This window comes from Leptodactylus fuscus, unplaced genomic scaffold (assembly GCF_031893055.1).
Source record: "Leptodactylus fuscus isolate aLepFus1 unplaced genomic scaffold, aLepFus1.hap2 HAP2_SCAFFOLD_197, whole genome shotgun sequence".
In the NCBI taxonomy this organism is placed as follows: domain Eukaryota; kingdom Metazoa; phylum Chordata; class Amphibia; order Anura; family Leptodactylidae; genus Leptodactylus; species Leptodactylus fuscus.
Window position 1 is genome coordinate 12,501 of NW_027440220.1, and position 23,773 is coordinate 36,273.

Below are 23,773 nucleotides of genomic sequence, written 5' to 3' on the forward strand. Positions count from 1 at the left end.
CATTCAGCACCACATGGGCTCTACCCATCAACCAGAAGAAGACCAAAGTCATGGTATTCCAGAAGAAGGGCCACAATAAAGCCTCCACCACCCCACAATTCACACTGAACGGCTGCACACTGGAGAAAACCAACAGCTACACCGACCTGGGGCTGGAGCTCAGCCAATCAGGAAGCTTCAAAGCAGCAATAGAAACCCTGAAAGCAAAAGCCTGCAGAACCTTCTACGCCATCAGAAGACAACTGTACCACCTCAAACCACCGGTGAGGGTCTGGATGAAGATATTTGACGCAGTCATCTCCCCGATCCTTATCTATGGCAGTGAGGTTTGGGGCCCAGCCACCTACCCAGACCAGTCAAGGTGGGATTCCAGCCCAACAGGGAACTTCCACCTGGAGTTCTGCAAATACCTGCTCCATGTCCATCGCAACACCACCAACATAGCCTGCAGGGCAGAGCTAGGCAGACTCCCCCTATGGCTCACCATACAGAAGAGGGCGCTAGCTTTCCAGGCACACATCCAGGGGAGCGACTCCTACCACCAGCAAGCATGGCTAAGCCACCTGAGCAAACCAGACATTCACAAACCAAACAGCAGCCAACCACCAAACCAAAAACACCAACAGATGATAACCAAGGCCGAAATAAAGGCGACCACAGAGGCAAACAGAGAGCGGTACATTGAAGAATGGAGAAACGAAATAAATAACTCCAAGAAACTCACCGTGTACCAATCCCTACAAAGGGACTACACCATGGCCACCTACCTGGAGAGAATACGCCACCCCAAACACAGACAGACCCTGAGCCGATACAGACTGAGCGCCCACAACCTAGAGATAGAGACGGGGCGATACAGACAGACGTACAAGCCACGGGAGAAGAGACTGTGCCAGCACTGTGACCAGGGGGTCCTAGAAGACCAGACCCACTTCCTGCTACACTGCACCAAATACTCAGCTGTGAGGGCCGTCTACTACCAAAGACTCTCTGCCCACATCCCAGACTGGGAGAAGAGGAAACTCTACATCCTACTGGGAGAAGAAGAGGCCACTGTGGAGATCGCTGCCCAATACGTGTCCAGCTGTCACCAAACCAGAGGAAGATGAGACTCCATGGACTGTTATATTTATCCCAATACACCCGCCCCACCCACCCCCACCTCCCCATATAGCAGTCACCAACGAAGAGGAAGATGAGACTCCATGGACTGTTATAACCGAACCCCCCCCCCCCCATACCCACCCACCACCCACCCAACCCAACTCCCCCCCCCCCACCCACCCACTTTACTAGCTTTGGCAATGCCAAATACCTATTCGGACGTGCCAATAAAGCATTTTTTGATTTGATTTGTATACATCATATATATATATATATATATATATACACCTCCATCCTGCCATCACTATATACAGTATACATCATATATATATATACACCTCCATCCTGTCATCACTATATACAGTATACATCATATATATATATACACCCCCATCCTGTCATCACTATATACACTCACCGGCCACTTTATTAGGTACACCATGCTAGTAACGGGTTGGACCCCCTTTTGCCTTCAGAACTGCCTCAATTCTTCGTGGCATAGATACAACAAGGTGCTGGAAGCATTCCTCAGAGATTTTGCTCCATATTGACATGATGACATCACACAGTTGCAGTCGCAGATTTGTCGGCTGCACATCCATGATGCGAATCTCCCGTTCCACCACATCCCAAAGATGCTCCTCTATTGGATTGAGATCTGGTGACTGTGGAGGCCATTGGAGTACAGTGAACTCATTGTCATGTTCAAGAAACCAGTCTGAGATGATTCCAGCTTTATGACATGGCATTGCATTATCCTGCTGAAAGTAGCCATCAGATGTTGGGTACATTGTGGTCATAAAGGGATGGACATGGTCAGCAACAATACTCAGGTAGGCTTTGGCATTGCAACGATGCTCAATTGGTACCAAGGGGCCCAAAGAGTGCCAAGAAAATATTCCCCACACCATGACACCACCACCACCAGCCTGAACCGTTACCGATACAAGGCAGGATGGATCCATGCTTTCATGTTGTTGACGCCAAATTCTGACCCTACCATCCGAATGTCGCAGCAGAAATCGAGACTCATCAGACCAGGCAACGTTTTTCCAATCTTCAATTGTCCAATTTCGATGAGCTTGTGCAAATTGTAGCCTCAGTTTCCTGTTCTTAGCTGAAAGGAGTGGCCCCCGGTGTGGTCTTCTGCTGCTGTAGCCCATCTGTAGCCTCAAAGTTGGACGTACTGTGCGGCGTTCAGAGATGCTCTTCTGGCTACCTTGGCTGTAACGGGTGGCTATTTGAGTCACTGTTGCCTTTCTATCAGCTGGAACCAGTCTGGCCATTCTCCTCTGACCTCTGGCATCAACAACGCATTTCCGCCCCCCACAGAACTGCCGCTCACTGGATGTTTTTTCTTTTTCGGACCATTCTCTGTAAACCCTAGAGATGGTTGTGCGTGAAAATCCCAGTAGATCAGGAGTTTCTGAAATACTCCGACCAGCCCTTCTGGCACCAACAACCATGCCACGTTCAAAGGCACTCAAATCACCTTTCTTCCCCCCCATACTGATGCTCGGTCTGAACTGCAGGAGATTGTCTTGACCATGTCTACATGCCGAAATGCACTGAGTTGCCGCCATGTGATTGGCTGATTAGAAATTAAGTGTTAACAAGCAGTTGGACAGGTGTACCTAATAAAGTGTCCGGTGAGTGTGTATGTATGTATATATATATATATATATATATATATACACCCCCATCCTGTCATCACTATATACAGTATACATCACATATCTATACACCCCATCCTGTCATCACTATATACAGTATACATCATATATATACACCCCCATCCTGCCATCACTATATACAGTATACATCATATATATACACCCCCATCCTGTCATCACTATATACAGTATACATCATATATATATATATATATACACCCCCATCCTGTCATCACTATATACAGTATACATCATACCCCTGTGACTACTGGAGAACTGGAGGGTCTACTGTGATTAATGGAGAAATGGAGGGTCTACTGTGACTACTGGAGATATGTAGGGTCTACTGTGACTACTGGAGAAGTGGAGGGTCTACTGTGACTATGGGAGAAGTGGAGGGTCTACTGTGACTACTGGAGAAGTGGAGGGTCTACTGTGACTACTGGAGAAATGGAGGGTCTACTGTGACTACTGGAGAAATGGAGGGTCTACTGTGACTACTGGAGAAATGGAGGGTCTACTGTGACTATGGGAGAAGTGGAGGGTCTACTGTGACTACTGGAGAAATGGAGGGTCTATTGTGACTACTGGAGAAATGGAGGGTCTACTGTGACTATGGGAGAAGTGGAGGGTCTACTGTGACTACTGGAGAAATGGAGGGTCTACTGTGACTATGGGAGAAGTGGAGGGTCTACTGTGACTACTGGAGAAATGGAGGGTCTACTGTGACTACTGGAGAAATGGAGGGTCTACTGTGACTACTGGAGAAATGGAGGGTCTACTGTGACTACTGGAGAAATGGAGGGTCTACTGTGACTATGGGAGAAGTGGAGGGTCTACTGTGACTACTGGAGAAATGGAGGGTCTATTGTGACTACTGGAGAAATGGAGGGTCTACTGTGACTACTGGAGAAATTAAGGGTCTACTGTGACTATGGGAGAAGTGGAGGGTCTACTGTGACTACTGGGGTAGTGTAGGGTCTACTGTGACTATGTGAGAAGTGGAGGGTCCACTGTGACTATGGGAAAAGTGGAGGGTCTACTGTGACTACTGGGGTAGTGGAGGGCCAAATCAAATCGGCTTAATTGGCGCGTCCGAATGGATATTTGGCATTGCCAAAGCTAGTAAATTGTGTGTGGGGGGGGGTGAGTTGGAGTCGAGGGGGAGAGTATGGGGGGGGGGGGCTGTTTTGGGCTATAACAGTCCATGGAGTTTCATCTTCCTCTTAGTTTGTGACCACTGTATCGGGAGGTAGGGTGGGGTGGGTCTACTGTGACTATGGGAGAAGTGGAGGGTCTACTGTGACTACTGGAGAAATGGAGCGTCTACTGTGACTACTAGAGAAATGGAGGGTCTACTGTGACTACTAGAGAAATGGAGGGTCTACTTTGAGTACTGGAGAAATGGAGGGTCTACTGCGACTACTGGGGAAATGGAGGGTCTACTGCGACTACTGGGGAAGTGGAGGGTCTACTGTGACTATGGCAGAAGTGGAGGGTCTACTGTGACTACTGGAGACGTTGAGGTCTATTGTGACTACTGGAGAAATGGAGGGTCTACTTTGAGTACTTGATAAATGGAGGGTCTACTGTGACTACTGGGGAAATGGAGGCTCTACTGTGACTACTGGGGAAGTGGAGGGTCTACTGTGACTACTGGAAAAGTGGAGAGTCCACTCTGACTATGGAAGAAGTGGAGGGTCTACTGTGACTATGGGAGAAATGGAGGGTCTACTGTGACTACTGAGGAAGTGGAGGATCTACTGTGACTATGGGAGAAGTGGAGGGTCTACTGTGACTACTGGGGAAGTTGAGGGTCTACTGTGACTACTGGAGAAGTGGAGGGTCTACTGTGACTACTGGCGAAGTGGAGGGTCTACTGTGACTATGGGAGAAGTGGAGGGTCTACTGTGACTACTGGAGAAGTTGAGGGTCTACTGTGACTATGGGAGAAGTGGAAGGTCTACTGTGACTACTGGAGAAATGGAGGGTCTCCGGTGACTATGGGAGAAGTGGAGGGTCTACTGTGACTACTGGGGAAGTGGAGGATCTCCTGTGACTTTGGGATAAGTGGAGGGTCTACTGTGACTACTGGGGAAGTTGAGGGTCTACTGTGACTACTGGAGAAGTGGAGGGTCTACAGTGACTACTGAAGAAGTGGAGGGTATACTGTGACTACTGGCAAAGTGGAGGGTCTACTGTGACTATGGGAGAAGTGGAGGGTCTACTGTGACTACTGGAGAAGTTGAGGGTCTACTGTGACTACTGGAGAAGTTGAGGGTCTACTGTGACTATGGGAGAAGTGGAGGGTCTACTGTGACTACTGGAGAAATGGAAGGTCTCCTGTGACTATGGGAGAAGTGGAGGGTCTACTGTGACTACTTGGGAAGTGGAGGATCTGCTGTGACTATGGGAGAAGTGGAGGGTCTACTGTGACTACTGGAGAAATGGAGGTTCTCCTGTGACTATGGGAGAAGTGGAGGGTCTACTGTGACTACTTGGGAAGTGGAGGATCTGCTGTGACTATGGGAGAAGTGGAGAGTCTACTGTGACTACTGAGGAAGTTGAGGATCTTCTGTGACTATGGGAGAAGTGGAGGGTCTACTGTGACTACTGGGGAAGTGGAGGGTCTACTGTGACTATGGGAGAAGTGTAGGGTCTACTGTGACTACTGGAGAAATGGAGGGTCTACTGTGATTACTGGCGAAGTGGAGGGTCTACTGTGACTATGGGAGAAGTGGAGGGTCTACTGTGACTACTGGGGAAGTGGAGAGTTTACTTTGACTATGGGAGAAGTGGAGGGTTTACTGTGACTACTGGAGAAGTGGAGGCTCTACTGTGACTACTGGGGAAGTGGAGGGACTACTGGAGAAGTGGAGGGTCTACTGTGACTACTTGGGAAGTGGAGGGTCTACTGTGACTATGGGAGAAGTGGAGGCTTTACTGTGACTACTGGGGAAGTGGAGGGTCTACTGTGACTACTGGAGAAGTGGAGGGTCTACTGTGATTATGGGGGAAGTGGAGGGTCTACTGTGACTACTGGGGAAGTGGAGGGTCTACTGTGACTATGGGAGAAGTGGAGGGTCTATTGTGACTACTGGAGAAGTGGAGGGTCCAAAATTGGATCAACATCAGATATCACCCTTGCACAACACCCCTCCATAGACAAGCGTCACCTATACGATGACAAACACCTCAACAAACAGGGAGGCAGTCTCCTGGTCAAAGAACTTAAAGACATAGTGCTCAACAGAGACCCCTGGCCTATACCCCATACAAGACAAAAGCCTGTGGAGAATTCACCTGCCAGGAGAAAGACCCAAACACCATACCCCCCTCAACATAAAAGACAAAGACCCACGGGGAAGTGGCCTGGCTGGAAAATATCTCAAACACAACGTCTCCCCCAAAAAACTGGAAATGGGGACTACTAAAAACCAGGGCGGAAGCCACCTGTGCCATACAGAACAAGGCAGAGCACAGACATGGAGGAGATAAGAACCATGTTCAGCACCCTGTGCGACACACTGCTCCAGACTGGGATCCACAACATGGCCACCAATCAGGAACCCAGCCCGTCCTCTGCAGGACAGCTCATTACAAGGTATACCCATCAAAGATGACACCACTGACTATCAGTAGCTGGAATATCCAAGGGCTGAACGCCTCAGCCTTTAGATCCAAACCAAACGATCCAGACTTTATAGACAGACTAAAAAACATAGACATCCAAATCCTCCTAGAGACATGGACCCGGGCAGAAGATGAATCCCTAACACCCATGGGCTACAAGGAATTCTCTGTCGCTGCCTGGAAAAGCAAGACCACCAAACTAGGCTGCCACTCAGGAGGCATACTAATATGGTTCAATGAGGAGCTTAAAGAACATGTGAAAACTACCAAACGTGGTGACAACCACATGTAGATAAAAATAAGCAACTCCATCCTCAGTGGCCAACACGACATCTATCTCTGTGCAGTATACATCCCCCCATCTGAGTCCACCTACCACAACCCAGACATCTATGAGGTCCTACAAAGGGAATCTGCCCAGTTCCAGTCCCAAGGCAGAGTGCTGATCTGCGGTGACCTAAACGCCAGGACTGGAACAGAGAAAGACTTCCTGTCCTCTGATGGAAACCTGCACATCCCGGTAGGCGAGGTCCACCACCTGGAGTCTGCACAGAGAAGAAGAAATAGCTACGACATAGTCGTCAACAAGAGCGGGAGACAGCTTCTGAACCTGTGCCGAAGTCTGGGACTGTACATAATGAACGGGCGTACCAGAGGGGACACTCAGGGACGCTTCATACTAAACTCCCATGTGGGCAACAGCGTGGTGGACCATATCATCACAGACGCAGACCCAGCAGACATAGATGCTCTCATAGTCACCCCTGAGACACACCTGTCAGACCACAACCAGATCCTGCTGTACATGAGATCCACTGACAAGCCACTCACACAGCAGCCCCACCAGATTGGTCTCTACAACCTACCACCATTCTTTAAATGGTCCAGTCACCGGGCCACCAAATAGATCAATGCAGCTAACCGACCCGAATTCAAGGAACTGCTCACAAACTGCACACAAACTATATGAGTTCCTACCAGCCAGACCAACAAGGGGTCACCCGAGCAGTGAAGGACTTCAGTAACATCCTGTACACCACAGCAGAACTAGCAGGCCTGAAACAGACAAAGCCCAAGAGACTGACTAACAAACAGTCTCACAAAGGGTTTCACAGCAACTGCAAGGCTCTACGCCGTTCTCAAAGGGCAGCCTCCAACCAGAAACACAGAGACCCCAACAACAAGGAGGTGAGGGAAGCCTACAAAAACCTATGCAAGCAATACAAGGGCACCCTCAGAGAGAAGAAACAGAGGGACCTCTCCCACAAAATAGAGCAACTAGAGGACTCACTCCAGGACAGCTCATTCTGGGAGACCTGGCACCACATGGGCACAAAGCCCAAGAAAAACTCTCTCCACATCCAAAATGGCAATATCTGGCTCAACTACTTCAGAGGTCTCTACAAAAACATCCCAGAAGAAGAACTAACTCCAGAACAGCAACAGATAATCACCAAACTGAGGGACATGGAGAAAGTCATCAAAGACTTCCAGAACCCTCTGGACTCGCCAATCACCATAAAAGATATACAGGAAAGAATTGTCCTGCTGAAAGGCAAAAAGGCCAGTGGCCCTGACGGCATCCTACCAGAGATGATCAAATACAGCTCTCCAGCAATACACGCGGCACTGGCAAAGCTATTCACCCTCGTGCTCAATGCTGGACACTTCCCCGAAGACTGGAACAAAGGGCTCATAACCCCCATCTACAAGAATGGGGACCAATATGACCCCAACAACTACAGAGGGATCTGCGTCAGCAGCACATAGCTGGGGAAACTGTTCAACAGCATCATCAATAACAGAATCCTCACCTTCCTCACACAACACGGGGTCCTCAGCAAGAGCCAAGCAGGGTTCATGCCAAACCACCGCACCACAGACCATATCTACACCCTGCACAGCCTCATCAAGACGCACGTTCGACTCAGTATGGCACCCAGGCCTACTCCTAAAACTCCTAGAGAGTGGAATAGGAGGAAGAACGTACGACGTCATCAAGAGCTCCTACACCGGAAACCAGTGCAGTGTGAAGGTGAATGGGAAAAGGACCGCATACTTCCAACAGGCCCGAGGGGTCAGACAAGGCTGTAGCCTGAGCCCAACGCTCTTCAACATCTATATCAATGAACTGGCTACAGCCCTGGAGGCCTCACCAACCCCAGGCCTCACCCTGAACAATCGAGAGGTGAAGTTCCTGCTATACGCCGACGACCTCCTACTCCTGGCCCCCACTGAGAAAGACCTCCAAGAAAGCCTGTCAGTGCTGGAAACATTCAGCACCACATGGGCTCTACCCATCAACCAGAAGAAGACCAAAGTCATGGTATTCCAGAAGAAGGGCCACAATAAAGCCTCCACCACCCCACAATTCACACTGAACGGCTCCGCACTGGAGAAAACCAACAGCTACACCTACCTGGGGCTGGAGCTCAGCCAATCAGGAAGCTTCAAAGCAGCAATAGAAACCCTGAAAGCAAAAGCCTGCAGAACCTTCTACGCCATCAGAAGACAACTGTACCACCTCAAACCACCGGTGAGGGTCTGGCTGAAGATATTTGACGCAGTCATCTCCCCGATCCTTATCTATGGCAGTGAGGTTTGGGGCCCAGCCACCTACCCAGACCAGTCAAGGTGGGATTCCAGCCCAACAGAGAACTTCCACCTGGAGTTCTGCAAATACCTGCTCCATGTCCATCGCAACACCTCCAACATGGCCTGCAGGGCAGAGCTAGGCAGACTCCCCCTATGGCTCACCATACAGAAGAGGGCGCTAGCTTTCCAGGCACACATCCAGGGGAGCGACTCCTACCACCACCAAGCCTGGCTGAGCCACAGAGCCCCGAGAAAAACTGATACCCCCCAACCAAACAACAGCCACCCGCCAAGCCAAAACCCCCAACATGCCCTGAACAAGGCTCAAATAAAAGGAGTCATTGAGAGAGACAGAGAGCGGTACATCGAGGAATGGAGAAGCGCAATAAATAACTCCAAGAAACTCACTGTGTACCAATCCCTACAAAGGGACTACACCATGGCCACCTACCTGGAGAGAATACACCACCCCAAGCACAGACAGACCCTGAGCCGATACAGACTGAGCGCCCACAACCTAGAGATAGAGACGGGGCGATACAGGCAGACGTACAAGCCACGGGAGAAGAGACTGTGCCAGCACTGTGACCAGGGGGCCCTAGAAGACCAGACCCACCTCCTGCTACACTGCACCAAATACTCAGCTGTGAGGGCCGTCTACTACCAAAGACTCTCTGCCCACATCCCAGACTGGGAGAAGAGGAAACTCTACATCCTACTGGGAGAAGAAGAGGCCACTGTGGAGATCGCTGCCCAATACGTGTCCAGCTGTCACCAAACCAGAGGAAGATGAGACTCCACGGACTGTTATATTTATCCCAATACACCCGCCCCACCCCACCCCATCCCCACCTCCCCACCCCATCCCCACCTCCCCATATAGCAGTCACCAACTAAGAGGAAGATGAGACTCCACGGACTGTTATACCCCATATCAGCCGCCCAAACCCCCCCATACTCTCCCGCTTGACTCCAAGCGGGAGACTTTGGCAATGCCAAATATCCATTCGGACGTGCCAATAGAGCCGATTTGATTTGAGGGTCCACTGTGACTACTGGGGAAGTGGAGATCATTTGGGTACCTATGGCGTGTAAATCCATCTATTCTCATCTATAATATGTACATACACCCGCTTTCACTCACAGTGTGTACAGGCGCCTCCTCTCACCTATAGTGTGTACACCCGCTCTTATGTGTAGTGTGTTATGTTTCGTCACACATATATGTCATTCATTGTAGACCTCACAGATGTCTCTGGTCCTCCCGTGTTTCACGTGTAGAGAATGTAACGTGTACACGTACATTCATCCTGTCTATCTTTTGTGTTGCAGAGAACAGTAAATCCGGTCGCCCCACGGCCTAACATCTCTTCTCCTCTCCCCGAGATGTCCTGCTATTTACAATGAATAGCAAGGAGTGTGCCGAGGTCTCAGGTGAGATTATATCCCTGTACTGAGGTCTCAGGTGAGATTATATCCCTGTACTGAGGTCTCAGGTGAGATTATATCCCTGTACTGAGGTCTCAGGTGAGATTATATCCCTGTACTGAGGTCTCAGGTGAGATTATATCCCTGTACTGAGGTCTCAGGTGAGATTATATCCCTGTACTGAGGTCTCAGGTGAGATTATATCCCTGTACTGAGGTCTCAGGTGAGATTATATCCCTGTACTGAGGTCTCAGGTGAGATTATATCCCTGTACTGAGGTCTCAGGTGAGATTATATCCCTGTACTGAGATCTCAGGTGAGATTATATCCCTATACTGAGGTCTCAGGTCAGATTATATCCCTGTACTGAGGTCTTAGGTCAGATTATATCCCTTTTCTTAGGTCTCAGGTGAGATTATATCCCTATACTGAGGTCTCAGGTCAGATTATATCCCTGTACTGAGGTCTCAGGTCAGATTATATCCCTATACTGAGGTCTCAGGTGAGATTATATCCCTGTACTGAGGTCTCAGGTCAGATTATATCCCTATACTGAGGTCTCAGGTCAGATTATATCCCTGTACTGAGGTCTCAGGTCAGATTATATCCCTATACTGAGGTCTCAGGTCAGATTATATCCCTGTACTGAGGTCTCAGGTCAGATTATATCCCTGTACTGAGGACTCAGGTCAGATTATACCCCTGTACTGAGGTCTTAGGTGTGATTATATCCCTGTACTCAGGACTCAGGTGTGATTATATCCCTGTACTGAGGTCTTAGGTGTGATTATATCCCTGTACTCAGGACTCAGGTGTGATTATATCCCTATACTGAGGTCTCAGGTGAGATTATATCCCTATACTGAGGTCTCAGGTCAGATTATATCCCTGTACTGAGGACTCAGGTGAGATTATATCCCTGTACTGAGGTCTCAGGTGAGATTATATCCCTATACTGAGGTCTCAGGTCAGATTATATCCCTGTACTGAGGTTTTAGGTCAGATTATATCCCTTTTCTTAGGTCTCAGGTGAGATTATATCCCTATACTGAGGTCTCAGGTCAGATTATATCCCTGTACTGAGGTTTTAGGTGAGATTATATCCCTGTACTGAGGACTCAGGTGAGATTATATCCCTATACTGAGGTCTCAGGTGAGATTATATCCCTGTACTGAGGTCTCAGGTGAGATTATATCCGTGTACTGAGGTCTCAGGTGAGATTATACCCCTGTACTGAGGTCTCAGGTGAGATTATATCCCTGTACTGAGGTCTCAGGTGAGATTATATCCCTGTACTGAGATCTCAAGTGAGATTATATCCCTGTACTGAGGTCTCAGGTGATATTATATCCCTGTACTGAGGTCTCAGGTGAGATTATATCCGTGTACTGAGGTCTCAGGTGAGATTATATCCCTGTACTGAGGTCTCAGGTCAGATTATATCCGTGTACTGAGGTCTCAGGTCAGATTATATCCCTATACTGAGGTCTCAGGTCAGATTATATCCCTATACTGAGGTCTCAGGTGAGATTATATCCCTGTACTGAGGTCTCAGGTCAGATTATATCCCTATACTGAGGTCTCAGGTCAGATTATATCCCTATACTGAGGTCTCAGGTGAGATTATATCCCTGTACTGAGGTCACAGGTCAGATTATATCCCTATACTGAGGTCTCAGGTGAGATTATATCCCTGTACTGAGGTCTCAGGTGAGATTATATCCCTGTACTGAGGTCTCAGGTCAGATTATATCCCTGTATTGAGGTCTCAGGTCAGATTATATCCCTGTACTGAGGTCTCAGGTGAGATTATATCCCTGTACTGAGGTCTCAGGTCAGATTATATCCCTGTACTGAGGTCTCAGGTCAGATTATATCCCTGTACTGAGGTCTCAGGTCAGATTATATCCCTATACTGAGGTCTCAGGTCAGATTATATCCCTATACTGAGGTCTCAGGTCAGATTATATCCCTGTACTGAGGTCTCAGGTGAGATTATATCCCTGTACTGAGGTCTCAGGTCATATTATATCCCTATACTGAGGTCTCAGGTCAGATTATATCCCTATACTGAGGTCTCAGGTGAGATTATATCCCTATACTGAGGTCTCAGGTGAGATTATATCCCTGTACTGAGGTCTCAGGTCAGATTATATCCCTGTATTGAGGTCTCAGGTCAGATTATATCCCTGTACTGAGGTCTCAGGTCAGATTATATCCCTGTACTGAGGTCTCAGGTCAGATTATATCCCTATACTGAGGTCTCAGGTGAGATTATATCCCTATACTGAGGTCTCAGGTGAGATTATATCCCTGTACTGAGGTCACAGGTCAGATTATATCCCTATACTGAGGTCTCAGGTGAGATTATATCCCTATACTGAGGTCTCAGGTCAGATTATATCCCTGTACTGAGGTCTCAGGTCAGATTATATCCCTGTACTGAGGTCTCAGGTCAGATTATATCCCTGTATTGAGGTCTCAGGTCAGATTATATCCCTGTACTGAGGTCTCAGGTCAGATTATATCCCTGTACTGAGGTCTCAGGTCAGATTATATCCCTGTACTGAGGTCTCAGGTCAGATTATATCCCTGTACTGAGGTCTCAGGTCAGATTATATCCCTGTACTGAGGTCTCAGGTGAGATTATATCCCTATACTGAGGTCTCAGGTGAGATTATATCCCTGTACTGAGGTCTCAGGTGAGATTATATCCCTGTACTGAGGTCTCAGGTCATATTATATCCCTATACTGAGGTCTCAGGTGAGATTATATCCCTGTACTGAGGTCTCAGGTGAGATTATATCCCTGTACTGAGGACTCAGGTGAGATTATATCTCTGTACTGAGGACTCAGGTGAGATTATATCCCTGTACTGAGGTCTCAGGTCAGATTATATCCCTATACTGAGGTCTCAGGTCAGATTATATCCCTATACTGAGGTCTCAGGTCAGATTATATCCCTGTACTGAGGTCTCAGGTCAGATTATATCCCTGTACTGAGGTCTCAGGTCAGATTATATCCCTATACTGAGGTCTCAGGTCAGATTATATCCCTATACTGAGGTCTCAGGTCAGATTATATCCCTGTACTGAGGTCTCAGGTCAGATTATATCCCTGTACTGAGGTCTCAGGTCAGATTATACCCTCATATTTTTATTCTTATGTATTGTATTTTCCCTTGTTTTAGAAAACGGCCACCATATTAAGGTTTTTCTGCCCAAGAAGCTGCTGGAGTGTTTACCGAAGTGTACGGCATTACCAAAAGAGAGGCTGCGCTGGAACACCAATGAGGTACGGCCTGTGATTACCTGCCCATGGTCCGGCCCCGCCCCATGGTCTCGTTGCCCCGCCCCATGGTCTCGTTGCCCCGCCCCATGGTCTCGTTGCCCCGCCCCATGATTCAGTTGTCCCGCCCCATTGTTGCTTTGCCTCGCCCCATTTTCCTTTTGCCCCGCCCCATGGTCTCTTTGTCCCGCCCCATTGTCCTGTTGCCACGCCCATTGTCCTGTTGCCCCATCCAATTGCCACTCCCCATTGTCACGTTGCCCTGCCCCATTGTCTCGTTGCCTCGATCCATTGTCCCCCTTGCCCCGCCCCATTGTCCCGTTGCCCCTCCCCATTGTCCTGTTGACCCTCCCCATTGTCCCGTTGCCCCTCCGCATTGTCCCGTTGCCCCTCCGCATTGTCCCGTTGCCCCTCCGCATTGTCCCGTTGCCCCCCCCCATTGTCACGTTGCCCCGCCCCATTGTCCTGTTGCCTCGATCCATTGTCCCCTTGCCCCACCCCATTGTCCCCTTGCCCCTCCCCATTGTCCTGTTGCCGTGCCCCATTGTCATGTTGCCTTGTCCCGTTGCCCCGCCCCATTGTCCCGTTGCCCCGCCCCGTTGTCACATTGCCCTTCCCCCATATTCCTGTTGCAGGGTTATTTGTGCTGAGTTCCTCTGGTTCCTCTTCTGCAGGAGATCGCCTCCTACCTTATCACCTTTGAGAAGCACGATGAGTGGCTGTCCTGTGCGCCCAAAACCAGGTCAGTGCCCGCAGTAAGGACGACACCCATACCACCTCACCCCATCTATTACACCCATCTGCCATTCAGCTTTCCTAGTGTCCTGAATGGCAGAGGCCCCCACTGATTATAATCTGGGTACCATAGTCAGTATACGGTGTCTGCCGCTTCCTCTGTGACTTCGCTCGTACTATCCGGACTCTGACACACAGGTGGGCGGAGTCTGTAAATCTATAGGGTTGCTTAGATGTTACTGGACGGTGCGATCACATGACCTCACTATGGCGGAGAGTGGCAGCTCCAGCCATGGGGGGGCTGAGCTCTTGGGACATTGGGGGTGCGATGTGCCCCATGTGTGGTGACCGCAGTGTGATAAGTTTTTGACGTCATGGGTTTTGTTTTTAGGGGGTACATTTTTCTTAGGCCCCTCCCCCTAGCCATATTGGATGCGCTCACTGACCACACATGTACGTGACGCTGCCCCTGTCCAAGCTTAACCCCTTGTTGTAGTGATCCCATGACTGTTCTCCTGTGTGTACCAGACCCCAGAACGGCTCCATTATCCTGTACAACCGCAAGAAGGTCAAATATCGGAAAGATGGCTACTGCTGGAAGAAACGCAAAGACGGCAAGACAACGCGAGAGGATCACATGAAGCTGAAGGTGCAGGGGATGGAGGTGAGTCCTCTCGGTCCTCTTACTGCCAGACCGGCCATTCTTCATCTGACGTCTCCTTGTTCTGTCCCCTCAGTGTCTGTACGGCTGCTATGTCCACTCGTCCATCGTCCCGACGTTTCACCGCCGCTGCTACTGGCTCCTGCAGGTGGGTAACGGCTGATATATACTGCATAGTGCTGTGCCGCCAGTACCGTCACATATAATATACCTGCCTCATGTGCTGGGTAGCTGCAGTTTGTCACTGGTCCACTAGGGGTCCTCAGAGAGTCACTGCCGCTCGGTGTATACCCTCAGCCCCTGGTCGGCAGCTCATCGCAGTCTCAGCCGGTCACAGGCCCAGAGAGCGGCAGAGACACCTGATCAGTAATATGAGGCTCGCACTATTGTACAGGATCCAGCAGACATCGGGCAGAAGGAACAGAATGTCTTCAGCTTTACTTACTGTCTATTACTGTCCGCAGAACCCGGATATTGTCCTAGTTCACTATCTGAATGTCCCGGCCATTGAGGACTGCGGCAAGATCTGCGGCCCCATCCTCTGCTCCACCAGCAGTGACCGAAAGGAGTGGATGAAATGGAGCAAAGAAGAGCTGATCAGTCAACTAAAGCCTATGTGTAAGAGACAGGAGGTGGAAGAGAGGGTCCAAGGATAGAAGACAGGAGGTGGAAGAGAGGATCAGACTATAGAAGATAGGAGGTGGAAGAGAGGATCAGACTATAGATGACAGGAGGTGGAAGAGAGGATCAGACTATAGAAGACAGGAGGTGGAAGAGAGGATCAGACTATAGAAGATAGGAGGTGGAAGAGAGGATCGGACTATAGAAGACAGGAGGTGGAAGAGAGGATCAGACTATAGATGACAGGAGGTGGAAGAGAGGATCAGAATATAGAAGACAGGAGGTGGAAGAGAGGATCAGACTATAGATGACAGGAGGTGGAAGAGAGGATAAGACTAAAGATGACAGGAGGTGGAAGAGAGGGTCCAAGGATAGAAGACAGGAGGTGGAAGAGAGGATCAGACTATAGATGACAGGAGGTGGAAGAGAGGATCAGACTATACAGTGTTGGCCAAAAGTATCGTCCCCCTGCAGTCCTGTCAGATAATCCTCGCTGTCCCCAGATAATGATTACACAGCACAGACTCTTATATAGTATATAAGTGACACAGGGTATATACAGTATAAGTATCGCCCCCTGCAGTCCTGTCAGATAATCCTCGGTGTCCCCCAGATAATGATTACACAGCACACACTCTTATATAGTATATAAGTGACACAGGGTATATACAGTATAAGTATCGCCCCCTGCAGTCCTGTCAGATAATCCTCGCTGTCCCCCAGATAATGATTACACAGAACAAACTCTTATATAGTATATAAGTGACACAGGGTATATACAGTATAAGTGTCACCCCCTGCAGTCCTGTCAGATAATCCTCGCTGTCCCCCAGATAATGATTACACAGCACAGACTCTTATATAGTATATAAGTGACACAGGGTATATACAGTATAAGTATCGCCCCCTGCAGTCCTGTCAGATAATCCTCGCTGTCCCCCAGATAATGATTCCACAGCACAGACTCTTATATAGTATATAAGTGACACAGGGTATATACAGTATAAGTATCGCCCCCTGCAGTCCTGTCAGATAATCCTCGGTGTCCCCCAGATAATGATTACACAGCACAGACTCTTATATAGTATATAAGTGACACAGGGTATATACAGTATAAGTATCGCCCCCTGCAGTCCTGTCAGATAATCCTCACTGTCTCCAGATAATGATTACACAGCACAAACTCTTATATAGTATATGTGACACAGGGTATATACAGTATAAGTATCGCCCCCTGCAGTCCTGTCAGATAATCCTCGCTGTCCCCCAGATAATGATTACTCAGCACAGACTCTTATATAGTATATAAGTGACACAGGGTATATACAGTATACGTATCGCCCCCTGCAGTCCTGTCAGATAATCCTCGCTGTCTCCAGATAATGATTACACAGCACAGACTCTTATATAGTATATAAGTGACACAGGGTATATACAGTATAAGTATCGCCCCCTGCAGTCCTGTCAGATAATCCTCGCTGTCTCCCAGATAATGATTACACAGCACAGACTCTTATATAGTATATAAGTGACACAGGGTATATACAGTATAAGTATCGCCCCCTGCAGTCCTGTCAGATAATCCTCGCTGTCCCCCAGATAATGATTACACAGCACAGACTCTTATATAGTATATAAGTGACACAGGGTATATACAGTATAAGTATCACCCCCTGCAGTCCTGTCAGATAATCCTCGCTGTCCCCAGATAATGATTACACAGCACAAACTCTTATATAGTATATAAGTGACACAGGGTATATACAGTATAAGTATCGCCCCCTGCAGTCCTGTCAGATAATCCTCGGTGTCCCCCAGATAATGATTACACAGCACAAACTCTTATATAGTATATAACTTACACAGGGTATATACAGTATAAGTATCGCCCCCTGCAGTCCTGTCAGATAATCCTCGGTGTCCCCCAGATAATGATTACACAGCACAAACTCTTATATAGTATATAACTTACACAGGGTATATACAGTATAAGTATCGCCCCCTGCAGTCCTGTCAGATAATCCTCGCTGTCCCCCAGATAATGATTACACAGCACAGACTCTTATATAGTATATAAGTGACACAGGGTATATACAGTATAAGTATCGCCCCCTGCAGTCCTGTCAGATAATCCTCGCTGTCCCCCAGATAATGATTACACAGCACAGACTCTTATATACTATATAAGTGACACAGGGTATATACAGTATAAGTATCGCCCCCTGCAGTCCTGTCAGATAATCCTCGCTGTCCCCCAGATAATGATTACACAGCACAGACTCTTATATAGTATGTAAGTGACACAGGGTATATACAGTATAAGTATCGCCCCCTGCAGTCCTGTCAGATAATCCTCGGTGTCTCCCAGATAATGATTACACAGCACAGACTCTTTGGTAATATCTTCATTTATTTTGCTTGCAATGAAAAAACACAAAAGAGAATGAAAAAAAAGTCACATCATTGATCATTTTACATAAAACTCCAAAACTGGTGCGGACAGAAGTATTGGCGCCCTCAGCCTAATACTTGGTAGCACAACCTTTAGACACAATAACTGTGCACAACCGCTTCCGCTAACCAGCAATGAGTTTCTTACAAGGCTCTGCTGGAATCTTAGACCCTTCTTCTTTGGCAAACTGCTCGCGGTCTCCCCTGAGATGTGAAGGGGGCCTTCTCCAAACTGCCACCAAGAGATCTCTCCCCCTCCCCCACAGGTGTTCTATGGGATTCAGGGCTGGACTCATTGCTGCCACTTTACAAGTCTCCAGGGCTTTCTCTCACCACCATTTTTTTTTTTTTTTTTTATATATATATAGATTGTGAGCCCCACATAGAGCTCACAATGTACATTTTTCCCTATCAGTATGTCTTTTTTGGAATATGGGATGGAAATCCATGCAATCTCGGGGAGAACATACAAACTCCTTGCAGATGGTTTTTTGTCCTTGGCGGGATTTGAACACCAGGACTCCAGTGCTGCAATGCTAACCACTGAGCCACCGCGTGGCCCCACCACCATTTTCTAGTGCTGACCTGAAGTGTGTTTTGGGTCCTTGTCCTGCTGGAAGAGCCCTGACCTCTGAGGGAGACCCGGCTTTCTCACACTGGGCCCTACATGATGCTGCACAATGTGTTGGTCGTCTTCAGACTTCATAATGCCATGCACACGGTCAAGCAGTCCAGTGCCAGAGGCAGCAAAGAGACCCCAAACCATCAGGGACCTCCGCCATGTCTGACTGTAGGGGGCGTCTTCTCTTTTTTCCTGTAATTTCTATGTTGAGGCCTTTTCCTACTTTTGTCTCCTCTGACCAGAGAACATCCTTCCAGAACGGTTTTGGCTTTCTCAGGTAAGTTTTGGCAAACTCCAGCCTGGCTTCTGTTTGTGGGTAAGAAGTGGGGTCTTCCTGGGTCTCCTACCATACAGTCCCTTCTCATTCAGACGCTGACGCTGGATAGTACGGGGTGACACTGTTGTACCCTCGGACTGCAGGGCAGCTTGGACTTGTTTGGATGTTAGTTGAGGTTCTTTATCCGCCATCCGCACAATCTTGCGGTGAAATCTCTGGTCAATGTTTCTTCTCCGTCCACATCTCGGGAGGTTAGCCACAGCGCCATGGGCTTTACACTTCTTACTGACACTGCGCACGGTAGACACAGGAACATTCAGGGCTTTGGAGATGGACTTGTAGCCTTGAGATTGCTCAGGCTTCCTCACAATTTTGCTTCTCAAGTCCTCAGACAGTTCTTTGGTCTTCTTTCTTTTCTCAATGTGGTCACACAAGGACACAGGACAGAGGTGGAGTCAACTTTAATCCATTTCAACTGGCTGCAAGTGTGATTTAGTTATTGCCACCACCTGTTAGGTGCCTCAGGTAAGTAACAGGTGCTGTTAATTACACAAATTACAGAAGCATCACATGATTTCTCAAACAGTGCCAATACTTTTGTCCACCCCCTTTTTTATGTTTGCTGTGGAATTATATCCCATTTGGTTTTTTGACAATTCTTTTTGTGGTTTTCCATTGAAGACAAATTAAATGAAGAAAATACCAAAGAATTTGTGACTGCAATCATTATCTGGAAGAACACGAGTATTATCTGACAGAATTGCAGGGGGGCCAATACTTTTGGCCAACACTGTAGATGACAGGAGGATGTAGAGAGGGTCAGTACATGTATAGATTGTCCTGGCGTTGACATACTGGTTGACTCTGGATGTCGCTGTTTCCAGATGTCAGACAGATCTGTGTGATCGGGGTGAGATTGAGGGATCAGGTTGGGGGTGGAGCTTATTCACACTTTGCTGTTTTGCCTTTTGCACAGTTCATGGCATTAAATGGTCCTGCAGTAATGGAAACGGAACCAGTGAATTCTCCATAGAACAACTAGTGCAGCAGACTCTGGAGACCCACCAGGCCAAACCGCCCCCGCGCACCCACACCTGTCTGTGTACCACCAACCTGGGTGAGTGTGTGCCCCCCAGTATACAGGGCAGGACTATGGGGCACCTCGCTCTGATCTGCTATAAAACTTCTCTTTGTCCTCTCAGGATCCGCCGGCAGCGTCCCTCATAAATGTACCAGCACCAAGCACCGCATCATCTCTCCAAAAGTGGAGCCTCGACTGTGCCCATTCCCTGCCCTCACCGAGGTGCAGAACATCTCCTCATCTTCTGCCGAGCCTGACCAGGGAAAGGAACGGAGGCCTGGCCAAAAGGGAAACAAGACGCCTTCAGGAAACGACCCCAGCTCCTCACATTCCTTCTCAGACCTTCCAGACACCACGCAGACGTCCCCACCGCTGACACTCACCAATGGTTTCTATGCGGAGCGTGAACTGGCCGGAGTCACCATAACCACCACTCCCGGTGTGCCAGGGATCAGCGCCGTGCTTGTGATGACCGGTATTGCCGAGAAACCCTTAGCGCTGACTCCCAGCCAACACCTTATACCAGGAGACACTGGAAGCCAACCTACCACCGTCCCAGTCGGCATCTCCTTGCTACCTTCTCCAGTGGAGGGACTCTTGTTGTCTTCTTCTCATAGCTTGGAGGTAGCCATGGAGTCTGCCCCTGGGGCAAGCAATGGGACATTTGACCCCGACTCCTTCCTCAATAGTCCTAAGGAAGGACAGACTTATGGTGGAGCCGCAAAGACAGATGAGTTCAAGACCGAGACATCTGATGGAGGAATGGTGGACTTGGGCTCTCAGGTAGGGAGTTACATGGAAGAAGACGAGTTGACGTCAAGTGAGATGGTATCAAGCGTGAAGGAGGAGACGGCCAACGTGGAGAAGACACGAATGGAGGAAGAGACCAGCGATGTGAAGGAGGAGGCCAGCCGAGGCTCGGAGATCGAGATGGAGGACCCGAGGGAGTCACAGGTCAGCTCCAGTGACGATGTGAGTGCAGGTGTTGTGTCCTCAGGAGAAGCGCAGGAAGACGCCGATGCTCCAAGCACCCACATGAACGACTTGTACTCCATCATCCAGAACGATCTGAGCTCATCGTCCGGAGCTTCCAGCGTCCACATGGAGCTTCCAGATGAGAACTTTAATATCTCCTTCGACAGTCAGTTTCCAGACCTCATCTCTGACCTCATTGAAGCTCCTTCTGGAGGATATGAACAGTTTGGAGAACCCCAGACAACGTCTTCACCCGTCCAGGCCTTGTATGGAGCACCCCAGCAACAGCCGCAGATACAGCCAATGGGGGGCAACACGGCCAACATTACAGACTCCTTCCCGGGAGACGGGGCCACAGGCCTTGTTGGGATCACAGACTTTTCTCCAGATTGGTCCTACCCAGAGGTAAGGCTCTCAGCCACTCCTGTTTGCCACTTTGTTTCGGTTTTAGATGTCCAGTCCTTGGTCCAGTAGAGAGGAGCCGCCACTGATCTCCACCATGATGGTGCTTAGCCAGTCGGTGGGACTCTCAATATAACACTGTTCTCATTGGCTGAGAGCACTTGGGATACGCTGACCCTTTGGCCATCTACGTGTATACACAGACCATGTGTACTTACTAAAGGTCCACTGACCGGGGTCGGCCATCAGGGAGAGGTCTGAGCCGAACCTTTTAGTGCCCACATCGGAGGTGTAGGGGCCCAAAGCAGACTCCCTCCTTCCTGTTGTACCGTGACACTGACGGCGCTGAATAGACTGGTCTGACCCTTGTCCTGTCACCCTGAGATATGGCAGCGGCAGTCGTGGTCAGGCTACTTGTGTATCGGTGGCAGGCATGAGGGCGGGTCCGGCTACTGTGATACCTCAGTGGTCAGGAGATCAGTCTGTCAGCGCTGTTATACGATTGTCTGCCATTAGAGGATTCCTGTTGTAGGACTGTATATAACCATCATTGGTCAGGAGATCGGCCGGTCCGTGGTCACTGACCCCTCACCTGTTCTGTTACCTGCTGCCCTGTAATGCGTTCAGGTAGGGGGCCGGTGACCTGCAGAGACTATATATGTATATAGGCGAGGCGTCGAGGGGCCCGCGCCTCTAGACTTGTGTGATAAATGTGCACTACTCCCATCACTCCTGCAGAGGGGGCTCTCACTGTGGGACTACACGGACAATCGGCGGCTGCGGTTTGTCGGGTCAGTTTTATTTATAAAGGTTTTGCAGCAGATGATGGACAGGCGGAGGCTGCGGGACGCCCTTGCTGTGGCGCCATCTTCTTGGAGGGACATCAAGCGGAAACCTGGCAGTGCCTACCCCGAGCTATGGACAGTGACAAATAAGGAGAGATTCCTGCCCCAGACAAGCTGGTATTGTTCCTAGCTGTGATGTGTGGCTGGTGTGCTGCCGCCGGCCCCTGTGTGTGCAGACGTGCCCCCGAGTATCAGCTACTGCGGCCATGACACTCTCCTCCGTCCCTGCACCGCTCCAGTATACGCCATCTTTTCGCTCTCTTTCTTCTTAGGGTGGAGTTAAGATCCTGATCACCGGCCCCTGGGTGGAGGACACCGATTCCTACTCATGTGTCTTTGATCACGTGACCGTGCCCGCTTCGCTCATCCAATCAGGAGTCCTGCGATGCTACTGCCCAGGTGAGGAGACCCCGCGCTATGTCTGTCAGACCCTCTTCTACGTCTCCTTGGTGCAGGGTCACTGACCGTCACCCCCTTCCTGTGATTGCAGCTCATGAGGCCGGCCTGGTCACCCTGCAGGTCATCCAGCACCAGCAGATCATCTCACACTCCGTCATCTTTGAGTATCGAGCAAGAAACTTCCTGTCGCTGCCCAGCACCCAACTCGACTGGCTGTCACTGGACGGTAAGTGCTGCCATCTATGTACTGCAAGAGACACCTGCATCAGGTACAGCGCTCCGTCTCTAAGCCATTACTCTGCCCCCTAGGGGCAAGAAGGTGGAACTGAATAGGTGGGTGACTAGTTACATAGAGCCCAGAGTGAGGGGTCCTGAGACACGGGATATATCCAGCACCTCAGAGCACAGGCCGGGGTGAGGGGTCCTGAGACACGGGATATATCCAGCACCCCCGAGCACAGGCCGGGGTGAGGGGTCCTGAGACACGGGATATATCCAGCACTTAGAGCACAGGCCGGGGTGAGGGGTCCTGAGACACGGGATATATCCAGCACCTCAGAGCACAGGCCGGGGTGAGGGGTCCTGAGACACGGGGTATATCCAGCACCTCAGAGCACAGGCCGGGGTGAGGGGTCCTGAGACACGGGGTATATCCAGCACCTCAGAGCACAGGCCGGGGTGAGGGGTCCTGAGACACGGGGTATATCCAGCACCTCAGAGCACAGGCCGGGGTGAGGGGTCCTGAGACACGGGGTATATCCAGCACCTCAGAGCACAGGCCGGGGTGAGGGGTCCTGAGACACGGGGTATATCCAGCACCTCAGAGCACAGGCCGGGGTGAGGGGTCCTGAGACACGGGGTATATCCAGCACCTCAGAGCACAGGCCGGGGTGAGGGGTCCTGAGACACGGGATATATCCAGCACCTCAGAGCACAGGCCGGGGTGAGGGGTCCTGAGACACGGGATATATCCAGCACTT

General features: G+C 49.6%; 1 protein-coding gene and 1 long non-coding RNA gene across 5 annotated transcripts in view; both read left to right on the top strand.

Moving 5' to 3' along the window:
• CAMTA2 (calmodulin binding transcription activator 2) overlaps positions 1-23,773 on the top strand; it is a 60,202-nt gene that overhangs the window by 9,893 nt on the left and 26,536 nt on the right. For all 4 annotated transcript variants that reach the window (XM_075261549.1, XM_075261551.1, XM_075261550.1 and 1 more), the window contains exons 2-11: positions 10,338-10,439; positions 13,627-13,730; positions 14,399-14,466; positions 14,988-15,123; positions 15,197-15,268; positions 15,585-15,738; positions 20,068-20,208; positions 20,294-21,552; positions 22,667-22,793; positions 22,885-23,019. In XM_075261549.1, the coding sequence (XP_075117650.1) occupies positions 10,409-10,439; positions 13,627-13,730; positions 14,399-14,466; positions 14,988-15,123; positions 15,197-15,268; positions 15,585-15,738; positions 20,068-20,208; positions 20,294-21,552; positions 22,667-22,793; positions 22,885-23,019 (2,227 nt within the window). In that variant the 5' untranslated portion in view covers positions 10,338-10,408. The remainder of the gene's footprint in view (positions 1-10,337; positions 10,440-13,626; positions 13,731-14,398; positions 14,467-14,987; positions 15,124-15,196; positions 15,269-15,584; positions 15,739-20,067; positions 20,209-20,293; positions 21,553-22,666; positions 22,794-22,884; positions 23,020-23,773) is intronic.
• LOC142187350 (uncharacterized) lies at positions 15,779-19,909 on the top strand. The gene is made up of 3 exons (XR_012712576.1): positions 15,779-16,058; positions 16,127-16,160; positions 19,898-19,909. It is a non-coding gene; the product is annotated as an uncharacterized LOC142187350 (long non-coding RNA).